At 40.7% G+C, this 27,755-nt stretch overlaps 1 protein-coding gene across 2 annotated transcripts in view; it reads left to right on the forward strand.

Moving 5' to 3' along the window:
* SLC44A1 (solute carrier family 44 member 1) overlaps nucleotides 1–27,755 on the forward strand; it is a 92,580-nt gene that overhangs the window by 44,321 nt on the left and 20,504 nt on the right. For both annotated transcript variants that reach the window (XM_045020603.1, XM_045020602.1), the window contains exons 4-9: nucleotides 610–746; nucleotides 11,795–11,888; nucleotides 16,596–16,765; nucleotides 19,444–19,533; nucleotides 21,528–21,667; nucleotides 24,224–24,410. In XM_045020603.1, coding sequence (XP_044876538.1) covers nucleotides 610–746; nucleotides 11,795–11,888; nucleotides 16,596–16,765; nucleotides 19,444–19,533; nucleotides 21,528–21,667; nucleotides 24,224–24,410 — 818 coding nt within the window. The remainder of the gene's footprint in view (nucleotides 1–609; nucleotides 747–11,794; nucleotides 11,889–16,595; nucleotides 16,766–19,443; nucleotides 19,534–21,527; nucleotides 21,668–24,223; nucleotides 24,411–27,755) is intronic.

Genomic DNA, 27,755 nt, shown 5'->3' on the forward strand with positions numbered 1-27,755 from the left:
GCTTCTAAATAAATACCAAAATGATCTATTCAATATTATGGACTAGTGGTGTGAAAAATCAATTTAAAACAAAAAACTTGAGTTATTTGAGTTACGTACGTTTATTAAAGCATCCTGAGCTTGCTTTTCTTTTCGTTTCTTTTTGTGGTATGCATACAACTTTTCTGTTTTGTTTTGTTTGTCCCCCCCCCCACTTTGTATTTCAGGGGGAAAGACTGGAGATCTTCAAGTTATGTCTCAAACAGGAGTTAACATTCACAGCCTGTTTATAACTGTGGAAGCTCGTTTATAATGGAAGTGCTGAGGCTGTACAAACAATGCCACTTGAATGTACTGAAGTCTGATCAAATGTTTTAGAATATGCCCATTGTACAATATCAGTCTGTACATTCAAAGATCCAACAGTGCATACATTCAACTTCTATTAGTTTCTTTCTGTATGTGCTTATGCCACATTGGTATTGTCCTAAAATAAAGAATCTTGAAATTATTGTTATGGTTGGTATTAAATGTTGATGTCTTGGTAGAATTTTTCTGCTAGAAACAAATTTAAGTTTGTCCTTACAATATAAATAATTCAGCCACTTGTTTGTTTTTTTCCTATTGTAGGTATGTGTTCTTTTTGGATCCATGCAACGTAGATCTGGTACATCGGAAGATCAAATCCATTGCCCTGTGTGTAGCAGCTTGCCCAAGGAAAGAGCTAAAGACTTTGGCTGATGTTCAGAAATTTGCGGAAACTAACGGTATGAGGAAAGCACATCCCTTTTTTCCTCTGGAGCCAAATATGTTTGTTTAGTATTCATAGATATAAGAAAGATAAAGATGCCTTAGACGTAGCAGAACTAAAAATGAATTGACAAAACATAAAGGGAAATACCAAGGGGAATAGTCTCTAGTCTTTTTATAAAACTAAAACCTAACCGTAGCCATTTGTCCTGCCCTGTTATCTACATGAATCTCCTTTTTAAAGTTCATTTTCTTAAAGAAGAAAAAAAGGCAAGACCTAACAGGAACTTGACCAAAGGGGTTTTACATTTTATGGACCTGTGCCCCTGCATTCTGGAAGCTGCCTCAAGCTACTGCTCCAGATAGCCGTCCTACACTGCTGAGTCATTCTAGCAAGTATTGGATTGGTGGGATCAGTACTGCTATTGAACTGCACTGGAGCATGGTGTCTGCCAGTGAGTGGGTGGTAATCCTGTTTTCATTCAGTACTGCAGTGCAATTCCCTATTTTTCAACATTCTTATTGTATTTTGTGTGAGGTAAGCATAAGGGAAACTATGCAATTGAATGAAACTGACTCAATTCCTCCTCACCCGAAATGTGCTGCTTTGTTATCCATGGTGACATCAATATCACCCCCTTAAGGCATGCTGGAATAATTATAACAGTGTTAAGCAGTAGTGTAGACAAACCCTCGGATAGGTGACCAACTTTGGGACTTTGAAAGGTGAGGAAGCCAAATGTAAATATTTGGCAAAAATCTCTTCAAATTGTTCTGTCATTCAGCTGTCATTACTATGGTTAGTGGGTTTTTCCTTAGACCTTGGCACTTGATCTTTTTGCACCTCATGGCAAAACACTTCTGCTCATTAGCTGATAGTGACAGTGTTACTGTTTTGAGCACAGAGCAGAGAATTGTTTACCTGGAGCCCTATTTTGGTGAAGGCAAGGAGGTGCTGACTTCCATTAACTCTTCAGTTTCAAGTATCTGAAAGTGGCTTTATTTTATCGTATTAATTTTGGTTCCTCTTATTTTTGTCTTATCTGATGTACAGTGGCCTTCTAGTCCAACTAAACTGAAGGATTCGGTCAGAGAATTTCTTCATCAGAGCCTCTTGAAATATTTAAACGTGGCCACTTAAGCCTAGTATCTTTCTCTTGTCCGTGTGTGACTAGTGTTGTTTTTCAGTGTAAGTCTAACTTGTGCTGGGAAATCAAAATTCCTTTATTATCCTGTGATAACCACAGTATATTCAGCATGACTGACTTTGTCGAACTGAACCAAAGGCTACATGCTTTGCTAAAATTTACTGCATCTTGTGCTAAAGGTGATCCAGGCTAGCCAAAACTCCTTGGCACTTGCTGTTTAAAAGACAAGAGCTTGTCTTGTGAAATGTTTTCAAATTGGCATTAAATGGAATTGCCTTGGTTCTTGTAAACTTAGACCAGGGTATCTGAAGTCTAGCACTTAATGCAGGGAAGTATCAGCCAAAAGTACTCAAGGGCTCTGATCCCTTTTTTCTAATCCATATTCGCTAAGTGTGACCTTGGGCCAGTCATTTTAGGTCTGAGGTAAACGGATTAGAATGCTAATAATGCAGAATTTCAAAATAAAGTAGATGCTGAATCTAAACTGAGCTTTCATGTTGTAAATAAATTAGCACCCCGCTTCCCCCCCAAAAAAAGTATGAAACCAGAGTACAAGATCACTGATGAACACTATGCAAGATTGTGAGAATATAGTTATGGCTTAGAAAGCATGTCATCCCCTGCTGGTACTTCTGTTTAAAACTATATCAACTGTTTAGGATCGAAAGCTTGATTTGGTTAAACTTGTACTTGCTGGAAGTTTACTGCCTGCATTCTAAATGTTGTGATAGTGCTGGTTACAGCTCCATAGTTAAAGTTGAGTTGAGTCTGGGTTAAAGCAAATTGAACCTTTTTCTTAAGTATGAAGAATAGTGTATCCATGCCAAAATTATGGCATCCACTGAATACAGGATATTTCTGAGAATTTGAAAGTAAATCCATTAACTAACCTGGGTTGAAATTAATTTGGAATGGAGCCTTTAAGAAATTTAGTGTTTTGTTTGGTGTTAGACCTTGTAATGTCTCAGATGATCTTCATAATGGAATAACACATTCTTCAAACTTTCTGCATTGGTTTGGTCTCCATTGAAATCCTGTGCACAGGCTACATCTTAAAACTGGATTGTAATTAAGCTAAATTAATGACTGTTGTATTTAGTTAGGATTATATAATATTCCCAGAAAAGAACTAGATTAAGGTGGAGGAAGGTTGGAAATACATATCTGTACATTAAGATAAAAAACATTACAGGGATATCGTAACTATCCCAAAACCAACTCTCAATTTCTTGGGTTTCTAACTTTTCAGATTAAATTTAAAATCCAAACACACTGTGAAAATGCAGTTAAAGGACCCAAACAACCTTAACTCTGCCCTGTAGTGACTCCATGCAGTAATCGTACAGTTACCATGGATGCACATAGTGCTTGTTGGCCAGATTGAATTAAAATAACTTTTTAAAACAATGAAATTTTTTTCATTTTCTTCCTCATCATGTCCCACTGCTCACAAAAAACAGACTTTATATATGCATGTGCTATGAAATCTGGGGTCAAAATTTCTGAAAGTAGGAACCTAAAATTAGCCATATCCATCTAAATAAGTGGCCTGATTTGTCAAAAGTGCTGAGTGTGTGGCATCTAGCATTACCCTTGCTGGGAACTGCTGGCTGTTCAGCACTTAAAATTAGGCCACTAATGACTAAATGTGGATTTAAGAGCCTAGAATTAGGCTTCTATTTTTAAACATCTTGGCCTGGATCTCACTTTCAGAGGTCTGTAGCCAGGCCAATCCAGCAGAGGCCCAGGTAGATGCCATGCCTGGGGCAGTTACTGAAGTAAAAGACTAAAGGAAAAAAGTCTGCTGCAGAGGCTGACACAAATTAAAATAGTAAAGGAAATCAAGCTGATTAGGTCACGTTCAGGCATCTTTTTGAGTTGAGGGTGAGGGTATTGAAGATTTGAGCACAAGCCAAGGGTTACCCCACACTGTATTACACCAGTAGGTTGAAAATTGAACTGAAATGAGGAGAGACACTGAATTAGTCTTATCCGAGTTGGGTTCAAAAGGCCTAATCTGCTGACTTTGTAGAGATTTCTTTGGGGTGGGTTTGAAAGTAAAATGCACATAGGTATTGTGAAGAAATGGGAAGGAGCTGTAGGTAGGGGAAACTATTGCATCAGTGGTTTCTGGTCTGAGCAATAATGGCCTCTTCATGTGTATGCATAATAAAGCACTGCTTTGAAGCACATCACTGGTACCTGCCTTCAAAACAGATTTGGTATGTGTTGGAGATAATGTGGAGTGAATTGTATATTTTCTCCATATTTTTGTGGAAATGTGCAATGGTTAAAAAATGTTGGTTTTCACTCCTGAAAACTGTTACGGAAATCACAGCCAAGGAATTATTATTGAAGCTCCTGGTTGTGCTGTTAGGTTTCCTAGTTAAAGGCATGTTGCCAAGGAGAAACAGATTGTACACCACTTGGTTTCTGCCAGACCCCATATAGCCTAAAGCCATTATTTGAATATAAGTACAATTTTGAATGGCTGCAATAGATACAACTGATGTTTTGGTTTGATTGTTTATGGTTGAGTAGTACTGCATGGAGGTCTTGGGGGCACTCCTCCACAGTAGTCTAAAACTGTCTGCATCTGTCAGCACTGTCTGGTACACTTACATTGAAAACAGAAACAAGTCTTTTAAAAAAAAAAATCACAAAACATGTTTGCGTCCCGCTCCTGGGAGTGGGAGTATAACCAGTGAACCTTTCTCCCAGGATTGTGCTTGCATCAATGACTCTGTATTGCAAATAAAGTAAGCTAAAAAGCCGCACTCATTTTTAAGCTCCATTAGAAATCTGTGGGAGTGAGGGAGGTGGGAGGAGAGAGAATTGCTGTGTACCAAAGGGAAAGGAAATCAGTAATATTTGCTTTCAAGCTTCTATCTGCTGATAAAGAATGGTGAACAGAAAAGACAAAAGGGCTCGGGCAGCATTCTTCCTTTTTTTAAATAAAGGATTGCAGCTGACCATAAAAATACATCTTTAAGGCTTCTCTGACTCACTGTAGGATAGATAAATATTTCTTAATCTCATTCTTGAATCCAGTTAGTTGCTGTGGCAACCATGATTTGATATCTCTGCTATTCCTCCTTTGCAGTCTTATAGATATTTATATATCTGGAGACCTTTATAAAGATGTAAATAATGTCTTGTTCCTTGGAACTCTCTTGTAGGCTCTAGAGAATACTCCCTTCTTTAGTCTGAATCCCAGAACTATTTAATAGAGAGCTTTAATTTCTCCCTTCCTCTGATGCTTCCTCTTTACTGGCGCCTACTATATGTTCCTGTGAGACAATTAGGAGTTCAAGAAACTCTGAATATCCAACTGCCTATTCTTCCTCCCTTTAAAAGTGTATTGAATGTTTCTGAAAGATGCCAAGTGGCAGTGCTGGTGAATGAAGTCCACTGTATCTGTAAAAAGCGACAGAGTCCTGTGGCACCTTATAGAGTAACAGAAGTATTGGAGCATAAGCTTTCGTGGGTGAATACCCACTTCGTCAGACGCAACTGACATATCTGTAGAGCATAGTAAGCAGTACAGTCTGTTGTCTTCCGCCTTGTCTGTTGCTTCAATCACTACCAGCTGGAACCACCTGTAGTGAGAAGATAGTTCAGTGGCCGTGGCTATTTGATAGTTAACCTCTTCGCTGTTGCCAGTAAGGAGTATCATTTGTGATGGTGAGATCTGTGGTGTTTTCATGTGTGCACCGTTCCTCAGTTCACATAGGCCCCTGAATTAATGTTAGGTGAGAACTCCTTCTGATCACCACTAACCTGGACCAGATTCAAACCAGTGACCTGGAAGTGAAAGTCTCTGTATCTTATTACTGGACTCCTCCCTCATCTGGCCCAGCACCTCTTGATCCCATGACAGAGCATTAAAACCTGTAGTTTCTCTTTCTAGAAGTGAGTGGAAAGTCAAACTGCTTTCCTGCCTCCTCTTAAAAACACACACACAAAACCAGAAATCTCTGGCATATAGGAGGTCTAAATTATGTATGTTCTTAGCGCATACATTCTTAGTAGATTTGTTCCCTGTAGCAGTTTAGCACTTGACTGAGTATTATTGCAAACTGTCAGGTCCAGCAGACACAGAATGAAGAAGAGCTGGTCAGTCTCAATATGTTTCTTTTTCTAATGTCCTTAAACTTTGTGCACTTGCAAGGGCTCAAGAAGGTTGTCTTTGTGAGAACAGCACTTGTGCTCGTCCCCCATAGGAATAATTTGTCTTAATCACATGAGGATCTTCTCCTTGTCCTACAAACCTGTCTCCTTTATACAAAGAGTGGTTGGCAGTGGAACATATCTTACCATGTGAAATAAGCGCTCATGCAAGTTTCTGATTTGGTGGATTCTGGGGCAAATTCCAAAGCCACAGTTTACTGCAGAACTATGCTCTAGTATATGAGGTTTCATTTTTTTTTTAAGTAATGTTACTAGCACTTGTATAGCTAGAGCAGGGAACTGATCCCATTTTTCTTAATTGGCTGTTGACTCTGAAACCTAATGGCAATGCAAATGGCATCCTGGTTAACTGTTTACTGCTGATCATTTTAGTAGACACATTGGTTAGGTTTAGCTGGGCACATAAATATGGGGCAAAAGTGTGAATTTGGAAGGTGGTAGCTGTACATAACTGCTGGGACAATCAAATGAATTAAACCCTGCCCAGAATTTACAAGAGCCTCCAGGCCTACCCATCCGGGTACCAAAAGCCCAGGTTGCCACTATCCAGCTGTTAATGCCTTCAGCTTCCCTCCACCAACCTGTACAGTGCAGACCTGTCAAGAATCCTCCATCTTGAGATTCACTCCATGCACTTGCAAGATCTGTTGTGTTTTTGGTGAGAGACAAACTTCCCCACAAAATAGCCTGTACTCAAGGGAACGGGCACTGAGCTACACGTCCGGAGGCAATAAGATGTTTTCCACTTTGCCTTCTGACTTACTGTTACTATTTCTGCATACTTATAACCGTTGTTAACCAAGGTCTCACACACCTATCTTACAGGCAACTGTCATTCATTTGTTTTTCAGATGAGTGACTCAGAAGGCGCACAGTCTCACTTCAGAGAGAGCTAGGAATAGAATCCCACTCTCTAATATGACAATATAAATCTTTTCCTCTTTCCCACACTACCTTTCAGAAGAGCTAGGCCAGTAACTCAGGCTACCAGTGTGGTTCTGTCTCCCTCTAGAGAAGAAACCATATACGGAAGATCATGAATCTGCTATTTCCTCCATGCTCGTAGTTATGGCCCTTTACTGTTTGAATTAGAGGCTTGGGGGTTTAGATCTAGAGATCCCAGTTTGTTCTTGCAGACAATGCAAACAGGTATATCCTTACATTCCACTAGTCTGTCCAGACTACCACTAAACAGTATTGTTTCCAGAGCCAGGAACAATGCAGAAATACTGATATACCCATCATTTTGCTATCATCTCACAGATAGTTGTATAACTCATCAACAAAGTATATTGTGGTCCTCCAAGCGGATAGCAGCATGATTTTCCCTACGGGATTTACTCCAATAACTGACAGTGGTGTTATACATTCCCAGAAAAAAATTGGAAAACGTTGTTTGAATTTTGTAGAAAAATAAATGTCCCAAGGAGTACAATACTGAAACACCATTCACTAAAGGAATCTTCATTTCTTAAATCACTTCAGTCTGTTGTGGAATATTCAGTCTGTTGCAGTATCATAGAATGCAGAGGGCTGTGTCACATAATTTAGGTGCAGCTTCCTCCAAAGTTTACAAGGTCTTCAATATTTTGCATTCTCCACTGGAAAGAGGCTTTTCGGCACAATGTGTTCCCCTTGTCCTCAAGCTTTTCCAGCATCTTTATGCAATTCATGTTAATTGTGGCAGCATTTTTAAGAGTACTGGAGTTAATAACTGCTTAGTACCTGAATGATCAATCCTAAACAAAACAGAAGGCAGGATTTCAAAGGAAATAATGCTTGCTTTCCAAATCAGAGTTCAGAGCTGGGGTTCTCAGTTTTTCTGGATGTGGGCCACAGTAAAAGGGAAAGCTTATCTCATGGGTCACTTCCCCTCCTGATCATGGTCACATCATAGCTCTCTGGTGACTCGACCAGGTGTTTATGCAGAAAAGTAATGTTAGGAAAGGAGCTAAAAATAAATGCTACGTCTTCAGAATATAATTTAGTAGCAAGGAACAAAGACAGCACTGTGACCAGTAGTCCTGTGGACCACTAGCAAAAACCCAGGACCACTGCATAAGAGAGTATTTTCGTAAGGCTCAGAACAAGTAGAGCTCTCGAATCCATCCTCTGCAAGATGCAGTTTGTTGGCACTTTCCTGATTACATCTCCAAATATAGCACACTCTCATGTGTAGGAAATAATGGATTTGCTGCCTCATGCCTTTGATTATTTTTCAGTTGGATATTTGGATTCCAGTAAGAATGTCCCTAAACCAGTTAGAATTAATGGTGTTTCCGATCAATGTCTTGTTCCAAGTAAGGCTGATCTAGAGAGCTTTTATCTCTTGCAGAATTGGAAGCTCAAACGGTAGCTAAATCCCCAAAATGTTCAGAAAACTGCCACCAGACCAGTGTAGCTCATATACAATCTTTACTAAACCAGGATAGCTCCTTGTGGGACTGGGGAGAGGAAGGCAGAAAGAATCCTCTCCTTTCTTTCTTCTCCAGCAAGCCACGAAGTGCACGGCCACTATTGGAACCCTCTGGCTCGTGGTTCTGTCTGCGTTTCCATCTTGAAAGGACAAGTGTTGGCTCCACCTCCACTCTTCATTAGCCCAAAATGTTCATGCGCAGGGATATGGACAGAGGCCCTGCAGAGATGAGTTTATATGCAAGGGGTTCACCCCACAGTGGCTGTGCTCACTAAATCTGCTGTCACCCCCTTCCGCTGTGAGATCTAGGCCGTTGACGGCAGGGTGCTCTGCAACCAAAGGGAAGGGGACATGGTTTGGTCCTTTAGATATGAGAACATGGGGTTGGGCCCTCTGTTACCTTATAGATCATTGCTAAAAATGAGCAACAGTGGGAAACAAAATTATTAGACTTCAGGCTTGCATGGATAACTACATCATAAATCAATAAATGATTCTCCGTACTCCCTTCCCCGACTCGCATGTCCTGACTTTAGCATCCTTTAAAAGGTTCCTGATATCCGAACTGAAAGAATGTTTCTCCTTGTATTCACAAGGTGTGCTGGGCATGTTGATGGAACCTTTTCCTACTGCTAGCCCTCTTTGGCATGTTTACAACTGTTCATGCTCACATTTAATTCAGAATTTTTATATTTCAGTACAGGTGTTTGGATTAGATAGGCTTTATCGTAGTGCAAAGCTTTCATCCAGAGAGCTCCAAGTGCATTACAAATAAGTTTTGCAACACCTCTTTGAGGTAGGCGGGTGTATTATAGCCACTTTGCAGATAGGTAAGCTGAGGCATAGTGCTTCATCATTACTCCTGGGGCAATTCTGCGCCTCTGCAAATGCTCAGAATTTATGTCCCCCACAGATTTCTTTGCTTCCCTGCAGAAAAATGACTTTCTGATAGGAAAGCAAAGGGAAGCCACAAGAGGGGTCATGCAACCCTCCCTAGCAGTATATTTCAGGTGCCCACGGCAGCCACTAAATAGGTAAATCACTGTGGGGCAAGGGGCAGGACTGGAGAAGATCCGGCTAGTGGCACCTACCCTGAGCTGGACTCAACTGCTAGTCCCGGCTGGGCTGGGGAGGACAGGACTTCCTCTTCCCCACAAGGCATCTGAGGCTGAGTCAGACCCACCCCCAGATTTCTTTCTCTGGGGAAGCTCTGCAAACTCCCTTCTCCCCTCCACCCCTGCTTCCTGCACCCATTGCTCCTCAGCTGCAGGAGGAGGGATTCCCTGGGGAGCTGCTCCCCCATCCACTCAACCGCTGTGCATCCAGACCCCCATATCCAGACCCTCCCACCGAGCCTCACCCCCCCCGATGAACCCCACTACCCCAGCATCTGGACCCCCACACCAGACCTCCCTTCCAAGCTCTGTCCCCTCCCCCCCCACTCAGACCCCTCTCCCTGCTGAGCTCAACCACCTTCACGTGGACCCCCCTACAGAGTCCCATTACTGTTGCACCTAGAACCCCCCAACAAGCCCCTGTGCATCCAGATCTCCCTACCCCTGCACTTGGATCCCCCACTGAGCCACCCACACCCAGAGTGCCCCACACAGAACCCACTCAACCCACAGCTGGATCCCCCACATACTAAGCCCCTCCACACTTGATCCTGCCAGGCTAAGACTGTGTGCCCACACCTGGCATGGAGGGGCAGGGCCCTGAGGTGTTTCTGGGCCAGGCCCGGTCCTTGCACTGGGTCAGGGTTGGGTGCAGCCTCACCGCTAAGTACATGTCCCAGGGGGAGCTGCACAGTGATCTCCCACCTCGGTGCAGCCAGTGGCCTGTGCTCCCTGATGCCAGGCTGGGGCCTCCACAGTTATTTGACAAATAAAATTGGCAGAATTTTAAAATGTTGTGTGCAGAATTTTTTATTTTTTGGTGCAGAATGCCCTCCGGAGTAATTATCTCAATGGCAGGACTGGAACTAGAACTCAGGAGTCCTGATTCTTGATTGCCTATTTCAGCCACCTGACTTTCTTTAATGATCTGCTAAATACAGAGATGGTCGTCTCTTCCTGAAAAATCTAAACCATGCAATTGAGGCTCTTGAGAGTGCGTGGGATACTTGGCACTGGTACTCCCAGGCTCTGCCCCTTCTCTGTACAAACAGAGGACTCCTTTCTGCAGGGGCAGTAAATGGGAGGAGATGCTGCTATGTAGTGCAGTACCAGTAAGCCCAGTTGATGCTGGCTCAGCAGTTTTAAAAACTGTGCTTAAGCATGGTTTGAACTTGATTGTACCCTACCTGGTCTCCAGTATGATTTAACTGGCCCGTGTGTGAAGAGGGATTCAGCTTTGTTAGAGCTGCTGTGCATCCACAGAGTTTGACAATATAAACACAAGAGCACTCCTCTGTACAGGTCTTCAGCTAACTCACCCTTTTACCGCAATAGTGCTTCCTCTCTTTGCTCTCGGTAAAGCACATGGACTGTAGTTTAAAAAGAAAACTGGATAATTTCTTTTCATCGTGGATACGTTTGGCAGAATTTGATTTTTATTTTTGTATAATTTTGATGGATAATATTTGTTTGTATATAAGCAATTTTTTCCCAATATTTAGCAATTTTAAATTTTCACAGTTGTGGGAAAGTAAGGGGGGTCAGACAATAATTATTTACTGACAGTAGGTGATTCAAAAAGTTAAAGCTTTCTAACCATTAAAACACAAATTGTCACCATCACGTCAAAATATACAAAGTAAATATTCTTAAATCAAGCTGAGTTCTCAGGCAGCATTTTCTCACTTTGCCCATCTGTAAATTTTGACTGCTATCGATGGAAATATTTTTTCAGTTTGTGGGTGTACGGTGAAATTAACGTTTACCAATAAAAATCTGTTCCTTCGATGCCTAATCATGGATGTTGTGCCTCTGCAATTTTGATGCATTAAGAATGATTAAGAAACAGTCGGGGGGAGGGAATTATTTCAAGGAGTCTAGTGATTTGTGTCCTTCCTTTAAAAGTGGACTGTGAATTTAGCCTTTCTCTCTTGGATGATCAAAGGTGGAGGATGACCCAGCCATGGATGTAAGGGGCCCATCTAATACAACATACGATGGGCTTGATTCAACATTCCATTACAAAACATTTTCTCTAGTAGTCTCTTGTAACTCTGAAGTCAATGGAGTTTTAGTCGTGTGAAACTAATGTAATGGAGTGAAGAATCAGGACTATTATCCATTTTAAGATGATTTGCTGGACTGGAACAGGAATATTAGATTTTTGATCTTGTAACATTTTTTTCTTTCAACAGGATCAAATTTATGTAGCTATGAACTACTGTCATCTAAGTACACTACAGATTTACAGGCCTCTAAACTTTGTCCTAAGCTCCCAGTTCCAGAGAGGTAAGTTTAACGGTTTCTTATCTAATAGTTCATTTGTCTGAAAAAGATTTCATAAAAATCTCACAAAGAATAGTTTAGGTCACTCTATAACATACCTGTGTTTGTTTTTAGCATGTTAACTCTGTTGGTACAAAGGTCATCTTTAAAGAGACTCTGTCAACATAACACTAAAAAAAACAAAACAAAAAACCCCCAAACCCTACTGTGTTACTAGTGCTATTAAAACTGGGATATTAAAAATGCTATTTGATGTTGCATATTCAGCGTTGTGCTATGTGCTGCAAAGCAGTTTGTTTGCCACCCTGAGGACTGGCTGCATTTTAGCAGTGCTGTTTGTACACAATATATGAAGGGCTTTGGAATGAAAGGTGGTATATGCATATAAAATATTACGTTTGTCATTTATGGTGTTTGCTTCTTGCACTTTACTCAGCCAGTTAAACTCGGTGAGTCTGTTTCATTTGCTGGTTCTCTGTTGCGTCTAAGTTTCCAGGACTGGGATGCTTAAATGGCAGAAAGAAGAAAAAAGACCCAAATCCCTAAAGGCACTCCTATTCATGGATTACCACATTTTGTAAATAAATCGCTCTAGTTTTAATGCTTAAAATTTCAATGAAGAGCTGCCGTGGCTGTTCTTGGTAAAGTCTATGGTAGTGATTGTAACAAAGAGGATGCTGCTGGTATTGGAAGCCCAGCTGTATGTTGCAAGATTAGAGTGCTGCCCAGAAGTACAGGGGCAGTCAGCACTTCAGCTATACAGCAAATTTGGAGTTGTTCAGCAATGCGATTATTTTAGGGCTCAGTCCTGCAAACACTTCTGTGAGTGGTCCCACTGTCTTCAATGAGAGTTCTACAGCGGTGTTTGCGGCTTTGGGCTTCTGTGTTTTAGCTGAAATTGAAGGGGCTTGACAATGCAAACAGTTGTGACCAGGCATAATTCTTACTTCATAAACAACCTCAGTCTGATTAGATCAGGTCAGGCTGTACATTCTCTGCATGGACATGAGTGTTGGCAAAGGGAAAACAGAGAGAAGTCCTGGAGAGGATATGTTGTATCCATTTTAGGACCTGAAGTTTTAAATGTCTTTTGTTTACCTCGGTAACTTATCCAAGTTTTTAAATTGACTATGATAAGCAGCAGCTCAAATGCTGACAATAACATACTTTCTCTGAATCTTTTTTTTTTTCCTGCAGCTCTATCGCCTATGCAACAGACCTAGGCATAGATGCTGTGCTATCTAACTAAAATAAATAAAAATTCCAGTGTTGTTTTGCATACTCAAATGGCTTGTCAGTTTTAATTTTTGCCAGAATTGTATGTACTTTTCTTCCTAAGCATTCCCATGTCATTCAATTGGATTGAATTTTGCTTAATAAGCAAGCACGCAGATAGACTGGAGTGTCACGTCACTTTATAATACAGTGCAAATTCCTGGCAAAATTACTTTTTAAAATAGTCAGAAGGAGCTGTTATGTCAGTGGAGGGTTTCTCCATTTTATTCTACAGTTTTATAAGTTAAAATAAAAATAAAAACATTCATTACATTTTAAAGTTTCCTAAAATTTGATTTAAACCCCCAAAGAAAATGAAAGGAAATACCCAATAGTTTGCCTTTAACTCACATGATTGTGTTTTAGATATTGTGCTAGTGCAGTTATTGGAGTGAACAAGCACATTTTGGAGAAGAAATGAAATGGTCTGAAGGATGGAAAAATAAAATAAACTGCAGGAAGAAGGATGTTGAGGAAAACTCCCAGATGTTCCCTTCCTGGAAGCAGATCCTCAGCTGGTGTAAATTATATCACTCTATTTAAGTCAATGGAATAGCTATGGCAACTTACGTCAGCTGAGAACTGTCCCCTGAAGTTTCCCAGTTGATCAATTCGGAGGTAAAGTGTTCCTCGTGCCCTGCAGAGGAACCTAAAGATCTTGGGGGACTATGACATTTTACCTTTGGCATTCTCTGTCCTTACTCTCTTTGGCTTCCTCACAGCACTGCCAAAGATAACCACGCCCTCCAGCTGTGCCTCCTGGAACCTCTTCCCTGGGCTAGAGAGCAGTTTCATTATATGAAGGTGGTTTTGGAGCAGGGAATCTAGCCAGTTTTCCCCTTCCTTCCTGCCTCTACCTGTTCCAACTCTGCACAGCCCTGGCAGAGGAGCTTCCATTGAGATTGGAGAGAAAAGGAGAGCATACCACAGCAGCAGAATGCTACATTCTGTTGGCTCAGGCTCCCTTACATAAGTTGGCATAGATCAGTTATGGGGACTCTAAATATCTCACATCCACCCTTGTTTTGAGGCCCACCTGATAGAGAACTACTCTGTTCTTAACTCGGCATTCATTTCCTTGTCCGTATCCAGTTAAACTGGGCCCTCAATATAATTTCAATGCAACTGTCATATTTGTGCTTTTTAAAATTTATTTCTCATCATCCCTACTAGGCGGATTCTGCTGATCTTGATCACAATGATTAAGCAGCAGATTATTCTTAGAAGCTTATAATTTCATTTACGTATGTAATGTCCCAAGGTGTTATCAAGGGGTCTTATAAATAGCAGAGGTCACTATGACTAGATTTATTATTTCATTTTTTGTTAAACGAGACACATCACATGCTCATTGAGTCAGAACCACTGAAATAGAAGCAGGTCTCATGCTGGATTCTCAAGAGTTTCATTTATTCAAGAAATGTTGTAATAACCACTGACCTTATTTTTTATTAATTATAACAGTTTGTATTTAACTGTTACACATAAAAACAGGTAACTTAATACATACAGTATAATTGCTACAAGCAAGAGGGATATTTAGCAGTTTAATACAGGAATGCTGTGAGATAAAGGTAAAAAGTATATACTTCTCCAGGTCATATTGCTTCTCATGACTTTTTTAGAATGTCTGTTTTCTCATCAGGATGTAAAAAATGGATTTTTTTTGCACATTTCAAGATAAAAACTGAGCTTTGTCAGAATGATAGCTCTAATTTTCAGTATAAGCCTGTGAAACTTTGTAAGCTTTCTTAAAAATTGGAGTATGTGCTCGAATTAAAAGCTAAATGCAAAGCCCTCTAATTTAAAGTTTTTCAAATTTCATTGCATACATTCTGTGCAGACCTGCAAGATGCTAACACACACCAAAACTAGCTCCATCTTATTAAAAAAGCTGAGGGAATATATAGGCTGCTCTCTAGATGGGAAGGCCATTACTATGGGTTTAATTTGATTTTTAACAGTTCTAACTAAATGTATAACTATTCTGCTTAACTGCTGGCTTTACTACTCACTGAAAGCAGAGTATCAGTATAAGCATCTGCAAATGCATTTACTTAGTCAAGCACAGTTGACTTAAAACCTTATTATTTAGAACGGTCAGTTTCACAAAAGCATGGGAATCTGTTAATTTTCTAATTATGAGGGTGATCATAAAATCCTCCCAAAACTGCACTGAATAATTAGACAATTGTTTTTTTAGTATGTTATCTCCCTCCTCGCTTCTACCTCGCCAAAATAATAATGCATAGAGGGGATATTCTTAAAGCAGATGATTCCTCTAACCCTACACACTTGAAGTGAAGGTTAGAATTTTGGTAAGACTCAAAATTTAAAAAGAGATATCTGGTACAGAAAATCTCTGGCTTCAAAATCACTTCTAAAATAGGAGACTCCCAAAGTGATAGTGTACACAGGTGCTTCATTATACTGAAATCTTGACAATAAGTCAGTAGGAACTGATGGAGAGGAAGGAAAGAATCTGGAGGTTAAAAGAAAACTCTTCAATTTAATGTAAAAATATATTCTAGTCATTGGATTCAATTACAAGCAAGAGTATATTGCTAATAAAAGTGTCTCAAATGTAATGCAAAAGAATAATTAAAAAATAAAATAGACAACCTTGATAGTCTGACATAGTTTAGGGAACAAGAAGATGTAACTCTCCAGCAGGCAGCATTGGGAAAATAAAGTCTCACGTTTGTGCTCTCCTGTATTATCTGCTGGTGAACTGCATCCCAGTGTCTGTTTACTGGAGTGAGCAGTATAATGTAAAATGTCAGTACCCCTTGAGAGGGACTCCAATACCATTCAGTGTAAAAGGAATAATTAAACAATTACAGGCCTCTTCATTGCATTTGTTATAAAACATTTAAATATTTGGCTGAGGTAATGTAAGTAATCACTGTAATTTTCCTCTCCTATGACCAGAATAAGCATAAGAGAGGGAAAGAATAAGAGATCTTTATCATGGCTGTTTGGCAACAGTTGTAAATGGTGACATGTTTTAGACTAATGTATATATATTTGCAACTATAGTACAATAATTCTTGGATTACTTTTTTGCTACAAAAGTGGGTCAGTATTCCATTTTGAAGTCAGTGAAAGGCATTGTTTGAGCTGGTGTACCACCTGACACTTGAATGACAGATGTTTAAGCTGAAATAAGAAAATACTCTTTTGAGAGGCAGAGGGTAATATCCTATTGGAATATGCATGCTGCCTTCTTTACAGAAATACTTGTAAAATTGCATCACTCCTCATTGTGACCATTGTCATTATAGCAGCACCTCTGCATTAAACTCACAGCTCCTTGTTATGGTGTTATGAGGGTGGAGAGTACTGCATCAATTCACCTTTCATTTGTGTGTTGATGTGGCATTTATATTAAGTAGGAGTAATTTTTTTTCTGATTTTTTTTTCTTGTGTCACCAGTGCACCTATTCCATTCTTCCATCGCTGTGCTCCTGTGAACATTTCCTGCTATGCCAAGTTTGCAGAGGCCCTGATCACCTTTGTCAGTGACAGTAGTGTCTTACACAGGCTGATTAGTGGAGTTATGACCAGCAAAGAGATTATAATGGGACTTTGCTTGTTATCACTAGGTAATTGTTTTTCTCATTATTAGCTGTTTCATAGTACTGCGGTAGGAGACTTTTAACATCCTCTAGCCACAACATGAACATAAAACATATACCATAATAAGCCCTCAGGAAACTGTTCAAATGCTTTTTACTCAGTAGCCAAATAACTGTTTCAAAAGAAGTATACATGCACATTCAGTTTTTATTTAAGATGAGGGGAGAGGGGTTGGACATTCTTCAGTGCTCTTGCCACAGCTGTTTAAGTCAACCAGAGGCAGCTCTACTTTCTAATGCTCATCTGGCCCTAAATATGAGAGCGATCTATGGCATTATACTCTCATAACCCTGGGGCTTAGGCTTCTTTTGGTGTGTGTGGCTTAGGTATTTGGGCTGGGATTTTCAAAGGAGCAAAAGGAAGTTAGGTGCAATTGGGTTTGGCTCCTTTGAAACTCCTAACCTTGGTTTTTATGAATGCAAATGTTGTTGCAAATCTGTTACTAAAAGTTGGGAAATTCCCAATTCTGGGCCTTAGGTTTCTTATTGGTCACTGATATCACACCAGAGTGAAGTGATTGTTTTAAACAACCCTGTAAATGAAGGTAAAATTGTGTGCATCCAAATTTATTACATTTTTGATCAGCTGACTTCATTGGATTCTTAGTGTGAGGCCCTTAACCTCTTAAAAAAACCAATCCCTGTTGTTACAGCCATCTGTCTAAAGAGCATGTGGTTAAAGAAAAAGAAATGATGACTGACTACAGGGTGCCACAAAGTCTATAGCAGCACGACTCTGCTATAGCCAATCTGTCTCTGTAGTAGAGAGAGCTAGATCTTGACTGGGGAAAAAAATAAAATGCAAAATCACTTCTTGGAACCAGCTGCAAAGAAACCCACAGAACTCTTTCTTCCATTGCACTCCATGGTAATAATAATGGACCTGCAATAATTTGACCTAAAAGTAACAAGAAAATTAAGAATTTAAGAACTCTATTAGTAGGGCCCTACCACATTCCGGTCCATTTTGGTCAATTTCACGGTTATAGGATTTTTTAAATCGTAAATTTCATGATTTCAGTTATTTAAATGTGAAATTTCACAGTGTTGTAATTGTAGGGCCCTGACCCAAAAAGTAGTTTGAGGTGGGAGAGGTCTCAAGGTTATTGTAAGGGGGAGGGGATGCAGTACTTCTATCCCCACTTCTGCACTGCTGGTGGTGATGGTGCTGCCTTCAGAGCCGGGCAGCTGGAGAGCAATGACTGCTGGTCAGGAGCCCAGTTCTGTAGGCAGAGCAGCCACCAGCTGCAGCGCAGAAGTAAGGATGGCAGGTTATGGTATTGCCACCCTTACTTCTGCGCTGTTGCCTGCAGAGCTGGGCCCTCGGTCAGCAGCCTCCACTCTCCGGCCACCCAACTCTGAAGGCAGCATCGCAGAAGTACGGGTGGCAATACTGCGACCCCCGTAAAATAACCTTGCAACACCCCTGCAACTCCCCTTTGGGTCAGGGCCCCCAATTTGAGAAACCCTGGTCTCCACCATGAAATCTGTATAGTGTAGGATAAAAGCACACAAAAGACCAGATTTCATGGTCCATGGTGCAATTTTCATGGCTGTGAATTTGATAGGGCTCTGTCTAGTAGCAACACTATTAGTGCCAGGTTTTACTGTACATATTTATTGCAAAATTTTATATAAAATGAATGTAGTCCTTTAGGTTAAAGGGGGATAAAAATGTGATTGCTTTCAGATCATTTTTTATGCTCCTTTAATTAAAAAAAATCAGAATGTTAGATTTAGTTCACAAAGAAGACCCCAGTGCCTTTCACTTCAAAATGTAGCTAGTACACACACAATACATGTTAGTGAGTGACAATTTAAGGAGGATTTTTAGCATGCTGTGCCTATATATTGGTGGAACTAATACAATACCCATGCTGGCTCTCTGTGAGGGAGGTAGCTTCCCAAATTATAGGTGCACTCTGAAAACAGATGCAGAAATATTTATGCACCAGTCCAAACGAATGAACTTTGAAGTGGCATGTTGCATATGGTGCCATAATGCCAAGTGCACAAAAACAGGGATTTAAGAGATGAGAAATGGGAAAATAATAAAGATTGGAGGAGGAAATGTGAAAATTGCAAGTAAAAAATTATTGCAGAATCAATAAAATTCATTAAAGTGCCCAATGTGAATAATAAAGATAAAGCACAAAGCAGTAATTTTTTTCCTTGTAACAAACATGACATCTTAAATTACATACATCACAATATCTGCACTTGTTTAGCATGTATGTTTGCATGCGAGTTCTCCTCTGCTGCTCAGAGTTGTGCAGTGTTTTCCCAGCTCATGATATTAAACTCACACTTGTGTCATGTCCTCTTGTTTGTTCTGTCACTGTCTGAATACATCTGTGTGGCTATGTTTAATATATAGTGTACTATGTAAATGCACACATGCTCTTTTTATTTAGCAGAAACAGGAATTGTAGAGGCTACCTGGCTTTCCTTGTGTATTTGTGTAATAAGTTTGAAAGCCATAGGGAGGGGAAATTCCTTTTATAAAAGATTCTACTAATATGCAGTTATCTTTACTGTAGTGAGTTCAATTGAACTTCTCCCCCTTACTCGCGAGAAACACCACCTTCATAGCATGTTCCTGTCTGAAATAATTGCTCTGCTTATTATATTTCTCTCTTCTGCAGTGCTGTCCATGATTTTGATGGTGATAATCAGGTACATTTCAAGAGTACTGGTTTGGATCTTAACAATTCTTGTCGTTTTGGGATCACTTGGTAAGTCTTGTTCATTTCCTTTTTTTTGAGAGCCAAGTTCTGATCTCTCCCGCCCAATCGCAAGGTTCGTCAGCATCCTACTCAGAGCCATGTCTTCTTTTCTGCTTTACATTGACCTGTCTCCGGGTTCCATGGGGAAACTGCTATTTTTCTGGCTAAGGAGGACTGGATTAGATTGAGTCATTGCTGCTCCTTACCCAGCCAGACAATTGCTGCACCTCCTGCTTGGTGAATGAGTACGCACACCGCCATGACAACCTGGAGAATGACACCAGGAATCTATCCAGAATCCTTACGCTGCAGTATAGATCCCTGTGGGGCGGAGCAGCCCCATTCACATTTAGGAGACATCCTTAGGGGCTCCTGAGCTCTGCTCAATACATTTAAGCAGAGGGGAACATGGGTGGTTTTCCATCACTTTTCCTCCTCCTTGCATACCTCCTCCAATCCTGGGGACTACTGGGGGAGCAGGGGGCTAGTTAGGCCCCCCAGAGCAAGTAACAGTAGCCTGAAGCTGTGGGATGAATTAGACATGCTGGCTTTAAGATTCCAGAGATTCCTCTACATCATGTGAATTCCCAGCTGTCCCATTCGGGCTGCTTTCTGGCAGCTTTGATCTACCCCATTAACTTTAAATTTTGTGGAACTGAAGTTTTATATTGTTCATCTTTAATAATGCAGCCAAAATATTGGGTATGGGGGGGGGAGGTTAAATTCGGTGATAGCCATGATTTAAGGTCCCGGGACCTGCCAGAGTTAGAAAAATTTCAGTGGGCCAATATCACTTACCTTTTCTGAACTGTCCCACTGACATATTATTACATGCTGAAAAACTGCAGCGTGTGTGAAGCCCTTAAAAGTTGTGTTTTGTGAGGCACGCTGTTTTGCTTACATCAGTTCATTGTTTTTGAAAGCCCCATGTGGTCGGTGGCAAATCTGGAATGTCCTGAGACCTATCTTTTGAAATGAGTAGAATCAATCAGCTAAGATTTTGGCACTTTAGATAGGCACACTGCAGCTGAGTCTCAGACCCTGAGGGAAGGAGAGGAGAACTGGAGAGAGAAAAGAAATATCAAAAGAAAAAGGTTAATTCATTGGAGGTATGGAATCCCAGATCAAAGGGACGGTTCTGTCTTGGAAAAATGGCTAGAGCTGGAGAGTGAAATCCTGGCCCTATTAAAATCAATGGGAGTTTTGCCACTCCCATTGACTTCGGTAGGGCTGGGATTTCCCCCAGGGAGTTTAATGGGAGACACTTCCCCCTCTTCTCCTTAGACTTTTATTTTTATTTTTCATTTTCCCATCTCAAGTGAGGTGAGCTGGCTCTTCCCGATCACTCCTGCACTTTCTGTGCCTGCATCAGCTCTTCTGGAGGCAGGAACACCTATCTGTGATTTATTTGAGGTGCTGTTTCTGGTATCATGGATTTTCTCCCCTTTCCCCTCTCTCTCTCTCTGTCTCTGTCTCTTGGTTGTTTCCTTTCCTCTTTCCTGGTGGCTCTTCTCTCTGAAGTGTTTACCCTGTCACTTACTCACTTTTCTTTGCTCTTCTTGTTTCTCTACATCCTCTCTGGGGCTCCCTCACTCAGTTCTTCCATTTTAATTTCCCGTACACCTCCCACCACATCATCCTCTGTTCCCTACACCCTTCCAGTCCTCACTGCTCCCATATGACAGGCATTAATCTGTCCTTAGTATGCCTCCCCTGACTAGCGGCTTCACCCTGTTCTCTCTAAAACACATGAAATGAGGGGTGCTGATCCAAGGGGCTGCATGATTTTCAGATGGACCTAGCAGGGGAGGAGCAGTGCAGGGAGAGCACCTGCTTGAGCCAGAGCGCTCCCCCTTCAAAACCCTTCCTTTCAGAGTAGCATCAGCCCACTTGGATATTTTCTATCTGTTTAGAGTGTGCTGTGTTTGACTGATTCCATTCTTTGTGTGTCTGTTCTGAAGAGGGAAATATAGTATTTGTCCTGTCTTTAATTCAAAACATAGGAGGCACAGGAGTACTGTGGTGGCTGTATGCTAAGCAAACAAAGTTTGTCAATGAAACTCTTACTGCTGATCAGCTTCAAGTAGCCAAAGACAATCTTCAGGCCCTCTTGGTCTATGCCATTTCAGCTACTGTCTTCACGGTAAGTGCTTTGTCACTGACAAAATTGTATTCCCTTTTTCTGTCATTCTTGCCATGTTCTTTGGCTTGTCAATGCAAGTTTTGTAATATGTGCATGAAAGATTGAAAGTGCTTCAGAAACAATATCCCGCTCTGTTTGTTGCTGCACTTTCTACTATTAGGCACTGTTCTGGTAGACACACACTCTCCCTTTAAAAGAACAGGAGCACCTTAGAGACTAACAAATTTATTTGAGCATAAGCTTTTGTGGGCTACAGCCCACTTCTTCGGATGCATAGAATGGAACATATAGTGAGGAGATATATATACACATACAAAGAGCATGAAAAGGTGGGAGTTGTCTTACCAACTCTTACCAATTAAGTAAGAGAAAAAAAACTTTTGAAGGGATAATCAAGATAGCCCAGTACAGACAGTTTGATAAGAAGTGTGAGAATACTTACATGGGGAGACAGATTCAATGTTTGTAATGGCTCAACCATTCCCAGTCTCTGTTCAAGCCTAAGTTGATTGTATCTAGTTTGCATATCAATTCGAGTTCAGCAGTTTCTCGTTGGAGTCTGTTTTTGAAGCTTTTCTGTTGCAAAATTGCCACCCTCAGTTCTGTTATTGAATGACCAGACAGGTTAAAGTGTTCTCCTGCTGGTTTCTGAATGTTATGATTCCTGATGTCAGATTTGTGTCCATTTATTCTTTTGCGTAGAGACTGTCCGGTTTGGCCAATGCACATGGCAGAGGGGCATTGCTGGCACATGATGGCATATATCATGTTGGTAGATGTGCAGGTGAATGAGCCCCTGATGGCATGGCTGATGTGATTAGGTCCTATGATGATGTCACTTGAATAGATATGTGGAGAGAGTTGGCATCGGGCTTTGTTGCAAGGATAGGTTTCTGGGTCATTGTTTTTGTTCAGTGGTGTGTGGTTGCTGGTGAGTATTTGCTTCAGGTTGGGGGGGTTGTCTGTAAGCAAGGACAGGTCTGTCTCCCAAGATCTGTGAGAGTGAGGGATCATCTTTCAGGATAGGTTGTAGATCTTTGATGATGCGCTGGAGAGGTTTTAGTTGGGGGCTGAAGGTGATGGCTAGTGGTGTTCTGTTATTTTCTTTGTTGGGCCTGTCTTATAGGAGGTGACTTCTGCGTACTCTTCTGGCTCTGTCAATCTGTTTTTTCACTTCAGCAGGTGGGTATTGTAGTTTTAAGAATGCTTGACAGAGATCTTGTAGGTGCTTGTCTCTGAGGGATTGGAGGAAATGCGGTTGTATCTTAGAGCTTGGCTGTAGACAGTGGATTGTGTGGTGTGTCCTGGATGGAAGCCGGAGGCATGTAGGTAAGTACAGCAGTCAGTAGGTTTCCAGTATAGGGTGGTATTTATGTGACCATCACTTATTAGCACAGTAGTGTCCAGGAAATGGACCGCTTGTGTGGATTGATCTAGGCTGAGGTTGATGGTGGGATGGAAATTATTGAAATCATGGTGGAATTCCTCAGGGGCTTCTTTTCCATGGGTCCAGCAGATGAAGATGTCATCAATGTAGTGCAAGTAGAGTAGGGGCATTAGGAGATGAGAGCTAAGGAAGCGTTGTTCTAAGTCAGCCATAAAAATGTTGGCATACTGCGGGTCTATGCGGGTACCCATAGCAGTGCCGCTGACTTGAAGGTATATATTGCCCCCAAATGTGAACTAGTTGTGGGTGAGGACAAAGTCACAAAGTTCAGCCACCAGGTTTGCTGTGACATTATCGGGGATACTGTTCCTGATGGCTTGTTGTCCATCTTTGTGTGGAATATTGATATAGAGGGCTTCTACATCCGTAGTGGTCAGGATGGTGTTTTCTGCAAGATCACCAACGGATTGTAGTTTCCTCAAGAAGTCAGTGGTGTCTCGAAGATAGCTGGGAGTGCTGGTAGCGTAGGGCCTGAGGAGAGAGTCCACACTCTTCCCTGATGTCAGAAGAATAGATTGTAGGACCTGAACCCACAGCTGGCCTGGGCCATGCTCAGAAGTCTTCCATGCACAGAGCAGCTTCAGGATTGGACCCTTAATCTGTATGTTCACTTGCACTTGGATCCTGTTTGTCAGATAAATCAAACATGCAACGCTGAGATGAGACCTCATAATTTTATTTTAGTTAGTAATACTTGATACAGGTATGCACTGTATTTAAACCTTTTTATAAATTTATCTGACAAGTTCTCCAGGTTCTGTTTCAAAATATGGGGCAAATTCTGCCCTCAGCTACACCTGTGCAATCCAATTGCTTTTACTTGGTTGCACAATGCAGTTGAGTGATAGAATTTGGTCTATAGTCTTGTCAGTCTGAGTGTCAGTTCAAAAAAGTATTTAAAAGGTAGCAGGAGTCACTAAAAGTAGTTTGCATTGATAAATCAATCTCGAAATATTTGATGTAGGATTAAGTCATGTAAACTTGCAGGGCTTCCACAAACTGTTGGAAGTGTGATTAGTTTGCTCTACTTGAAGATCCTGTGTTGTTTACTGCACCTGATGGTCTGCTTTTCATCACCTAAAATGTCAGTTGGAAACTTCTCTCCTCAGGTTATCTTGTTCTTGATAATGTTAATTATGCGCAAGCGAGTAGCTCTCACCATTGCCTTGTTCCACGTGGCTGGCAAAGTTTTCATTCACCTGCCACTGCTAGTCTTCCAGCCCTTTTGGACTTTCTTTGCCCTCATCCTGTTTTGGAGCTACTGGATCATGGTCCTGCTTTTCCTTGGCACTACAGGTATGTGGGCACATGGCTTCTTTTAAGTAAACACTAGTGCTTTCTTATACAGACTTTAGATGTAGTTAAAATTTGAAAATAAGAACTGCTGTGCTCTGGTATATCCCTTTGACTCTGAATACTTTGAATGAGCACAGCGAGTACGTTAGTACTGTGTTCTTGTGCACATCTGTATTGATCATCAGGTGTGAAGTTACCCATTGTTTGGTTCCCTGGAAGTGGCTTTCTACCATTATTGTGCCCCTGTTTGATGCGAGGAAGAGCAGCCGCAGGGCTGCTGTAACATATGCAAGCACTAAGTCTCCAAGGGACTGTCATGCTAGCTGTGACCTGTTTGAACACTGTGTTCTGGCTATGGCATATTCCATATACAGCGGGGGCCCTAGGAAAGGAAGGTGGAGAGTTTATGCTGCCAGCTTTATGCCACTCACAGATTTCCCCATGCCAGAGGAATACTTGGCTATCCTGTTAGGGTAGCTTTCAGACTGGATAGTGTCTCATTGTTGGCTGTCTCATTGATTTGCAGAGTTACAGAAATTAAATGCAAAAAAATCATGTCAATACATCAGTAAAGACATACATTTTTTTAAAAAGTAAGGAAATGTACAATTTCAAAGGAACCCATCAATCTGGTTTTAGCTTCAAAAATTAAACTCAGCACATCTTTTGAAATAATGTCCTTCAATTTAAACCATTATTTAAAATATTCAGAAGTGTTATTTCTGTTCCTTTCTGTGTTTAGAGAGTATTTTGGCTGGACCTGAGAGAAACACCACCAGCCATGCTCAGGTCTGTCCCTGGTCCTTCTTCCCCTTCTCTGTGCACACAACCAGCCACCTGCTGCTTGCAATCTATTCATTTTCATCTCTGCTGCAGCTGTTACTAGTAAACAGTCCCCCTGGTGCAACATCAGCAACCTGATAAAGTGCTGTCAAATACACAAACTAAACAAACAGAATAATAGAGGAAAAGTATTCTGTCGTCTTTGCGTTATGGTGATCTTAGGGGTTACTTATAACAGTCACATGCAGATAAATGTACTTTTCAAGTTAATGGTGTCCTCCTGCAGAAATATTAATATAGCCACTTGCCATAATATTCAACATATATGCAATCTCTTTAACAAAAATAAAAGGATTAGAAAATACTAGAGACATGCAATGTGAATATGCTAATATTACTGTAGGGGCCATAACTCTGGATTTCTTGACTTTTTAAATACATCTCCTATTACAGTAACATTACATTAACAGTTTTTTGCATTTAATTTTCTTCCTTTTCATTGTAGAGCAAAGGGTTAAAAAACCCAGTGATGCTCCTCTAAGGACTTCAGGCAGCACAAGCAATTTAGCCACTACTTAAATTGATCAATGGACATTTCTAAAAGGACGCGTGCATGCACAGAGCATCGCTCAAAACGCAAATGCACAGTAGCCAATTTTCTGTTGTTTGTGACAGTCTTAGGACTGGTCTGCACTAGACAGTTAGATCCACCCAGCTACCTTGCTCGGGGGTGTGAAAAATCCACATGCCTGAGTGACATAATTAAACCAACCTAAGTCCCTGTGTAGACAGTGCTTTCATCGACCTAGCTACTTCCTCTCAGGGAGGTGAATTTACTACGGAAATCGTTGTAGGAAGTATCTACACTGAAGTGCTATAGCTGTGCTGCTGTAGCATTTTATGTGTAGACATCGCCTTAGCAGGGGACATGCTCCGCAGTAATGTGGACTTTACACACCCAGTTTCAAGATAAAGGCCTAGAGGTTCACCTGAGCCCCATAGATGTTGCTGGGGCTCAGTAGAGGTACAAGGGTTTGCCTGACTAGAGGAGTTTCTAGGATTGGGGCCTAAAAGTTTCACTGATTTTAGTTAGTTCTGTACAAAACAGTGGCAATAACTTTTCAAAATGGGAAATGTGTATTTCTCAGAAAGTTATAAGCATCTGGGGGAAGGGGGTTTAATGGAACTTGACATCTGAAATGGTGTGTCCCCTACTTCACAAATGCTCTAATACAATATAGTAATTTTAACACTTTTTAGATCGTATAACTATTTCAGCCTAACTATGGAAAAATATTTGGGATTTTTGGGCCCTGTCTTTAACAAGGGACAGAGCTAATGAAATTTGTTCTTGGTTTTGTTTGTTTTACTGCTATAAGTTTTTAAATTGAATTATGAGATGTGATGTTTGTTATCCGGGGAAACAGTGAATCACAATATTTTTCTTGTGCTTGAAAATGGTTGAGGACCCAATTCTGCATTTTGAGCTGTTCGGGTCGCACAGCATGCAGACCCAATTGCATCAGCAGGGCCAAAGTTTGGGCTTTAATAATAAAAAGCTTTGCTCAGTTTTAATTGTTGGTAACCTCAGCCCTGGTCCTGAATGTGCCTAATTTTATTTACTGTGAGTTGTCCCATTGATATCAACGGGACAAAGTGTTTTGTATTAAAGTTAAGCAAATATTGACGTCTTTGCAGAAACAAGGCCATACATACTATATATCAGTATTTCCCAAACTACTGAAAGCCAAAATGTATAACATTTCTAAAAATGAGTCAGAAGAAACTTGTTTTTCCAAATAGTAATTCACTAGAACAAAATTATTTTGGTAGTGGTGTTTGACTTCCAAGATTCATACAAATCTGAAACCATTCATATAAGAGATCTAGTGCAAACCTAAGTGAAAACGCTAATGGCTTTCAAATTGGATCTGTTTTATGCACCTGTTATGTCCATTCTCTGTATTTTTCTGAACCTCTTCTGCTGTTCACATCATTTTGATGGGTGAGATGGACTTCCACAGTGAGTGCTAATGCTTTTTGAAATAGAGCATCCATCGCCTGAGGAAATCCTGACACAATGTCAGTGAGCTTATGTGAAAGTGCTACTTAGATCAGACAAGTCTATTGGGTTTTAAAATATGTATAAAATTATCTGGGAAAAATCTTCTCTTCTCAAACGCTGCGAACATTCTAGCAAATAGATTCTGTTGTTCAAATATAGACAAAACACACATATAAACACTTACACCATCAAGAAATAGGTGACCATTAATGTTGTTTGAGCCGAACTAAAAAAAATACAAATTATGATCTTTAAATAAATTTCCTCAATTTTTGCAAACTATGGATCTGAAGGGAGGGTGGCAGAAAATTCAGAATGACTTAGGTTTCCTTCCATTACATTTTGGCAAAAGAAATAATTCTGCTTCATCTTTTTTTTCAAATTGCCACATAGCTAACAATTTTTTACTTTTTTTTTTAAGTTGGATGTTGAGTGTGCTCTGGAGAATTTTAAAATCCTTTCTCTGCATAATTATTAACAGTAATTACTATTTTTGC

The sequence above is a fragment of the Mauremys mutica genome, chromosome 6 (genome assembly GCF_020497125.1).
Source record: "Mauremys mutica isolate MM-2020 ecotype Southern chromosome 6, ASM2049712v1, whole genome shotgun sequence".
NCBI classification, from domain to species: domain Eukaryota; kingdom Metazoa; phylum Chordata; order Testudines; family Geoemydidae; genus Mauremys; species Mauremys mutica.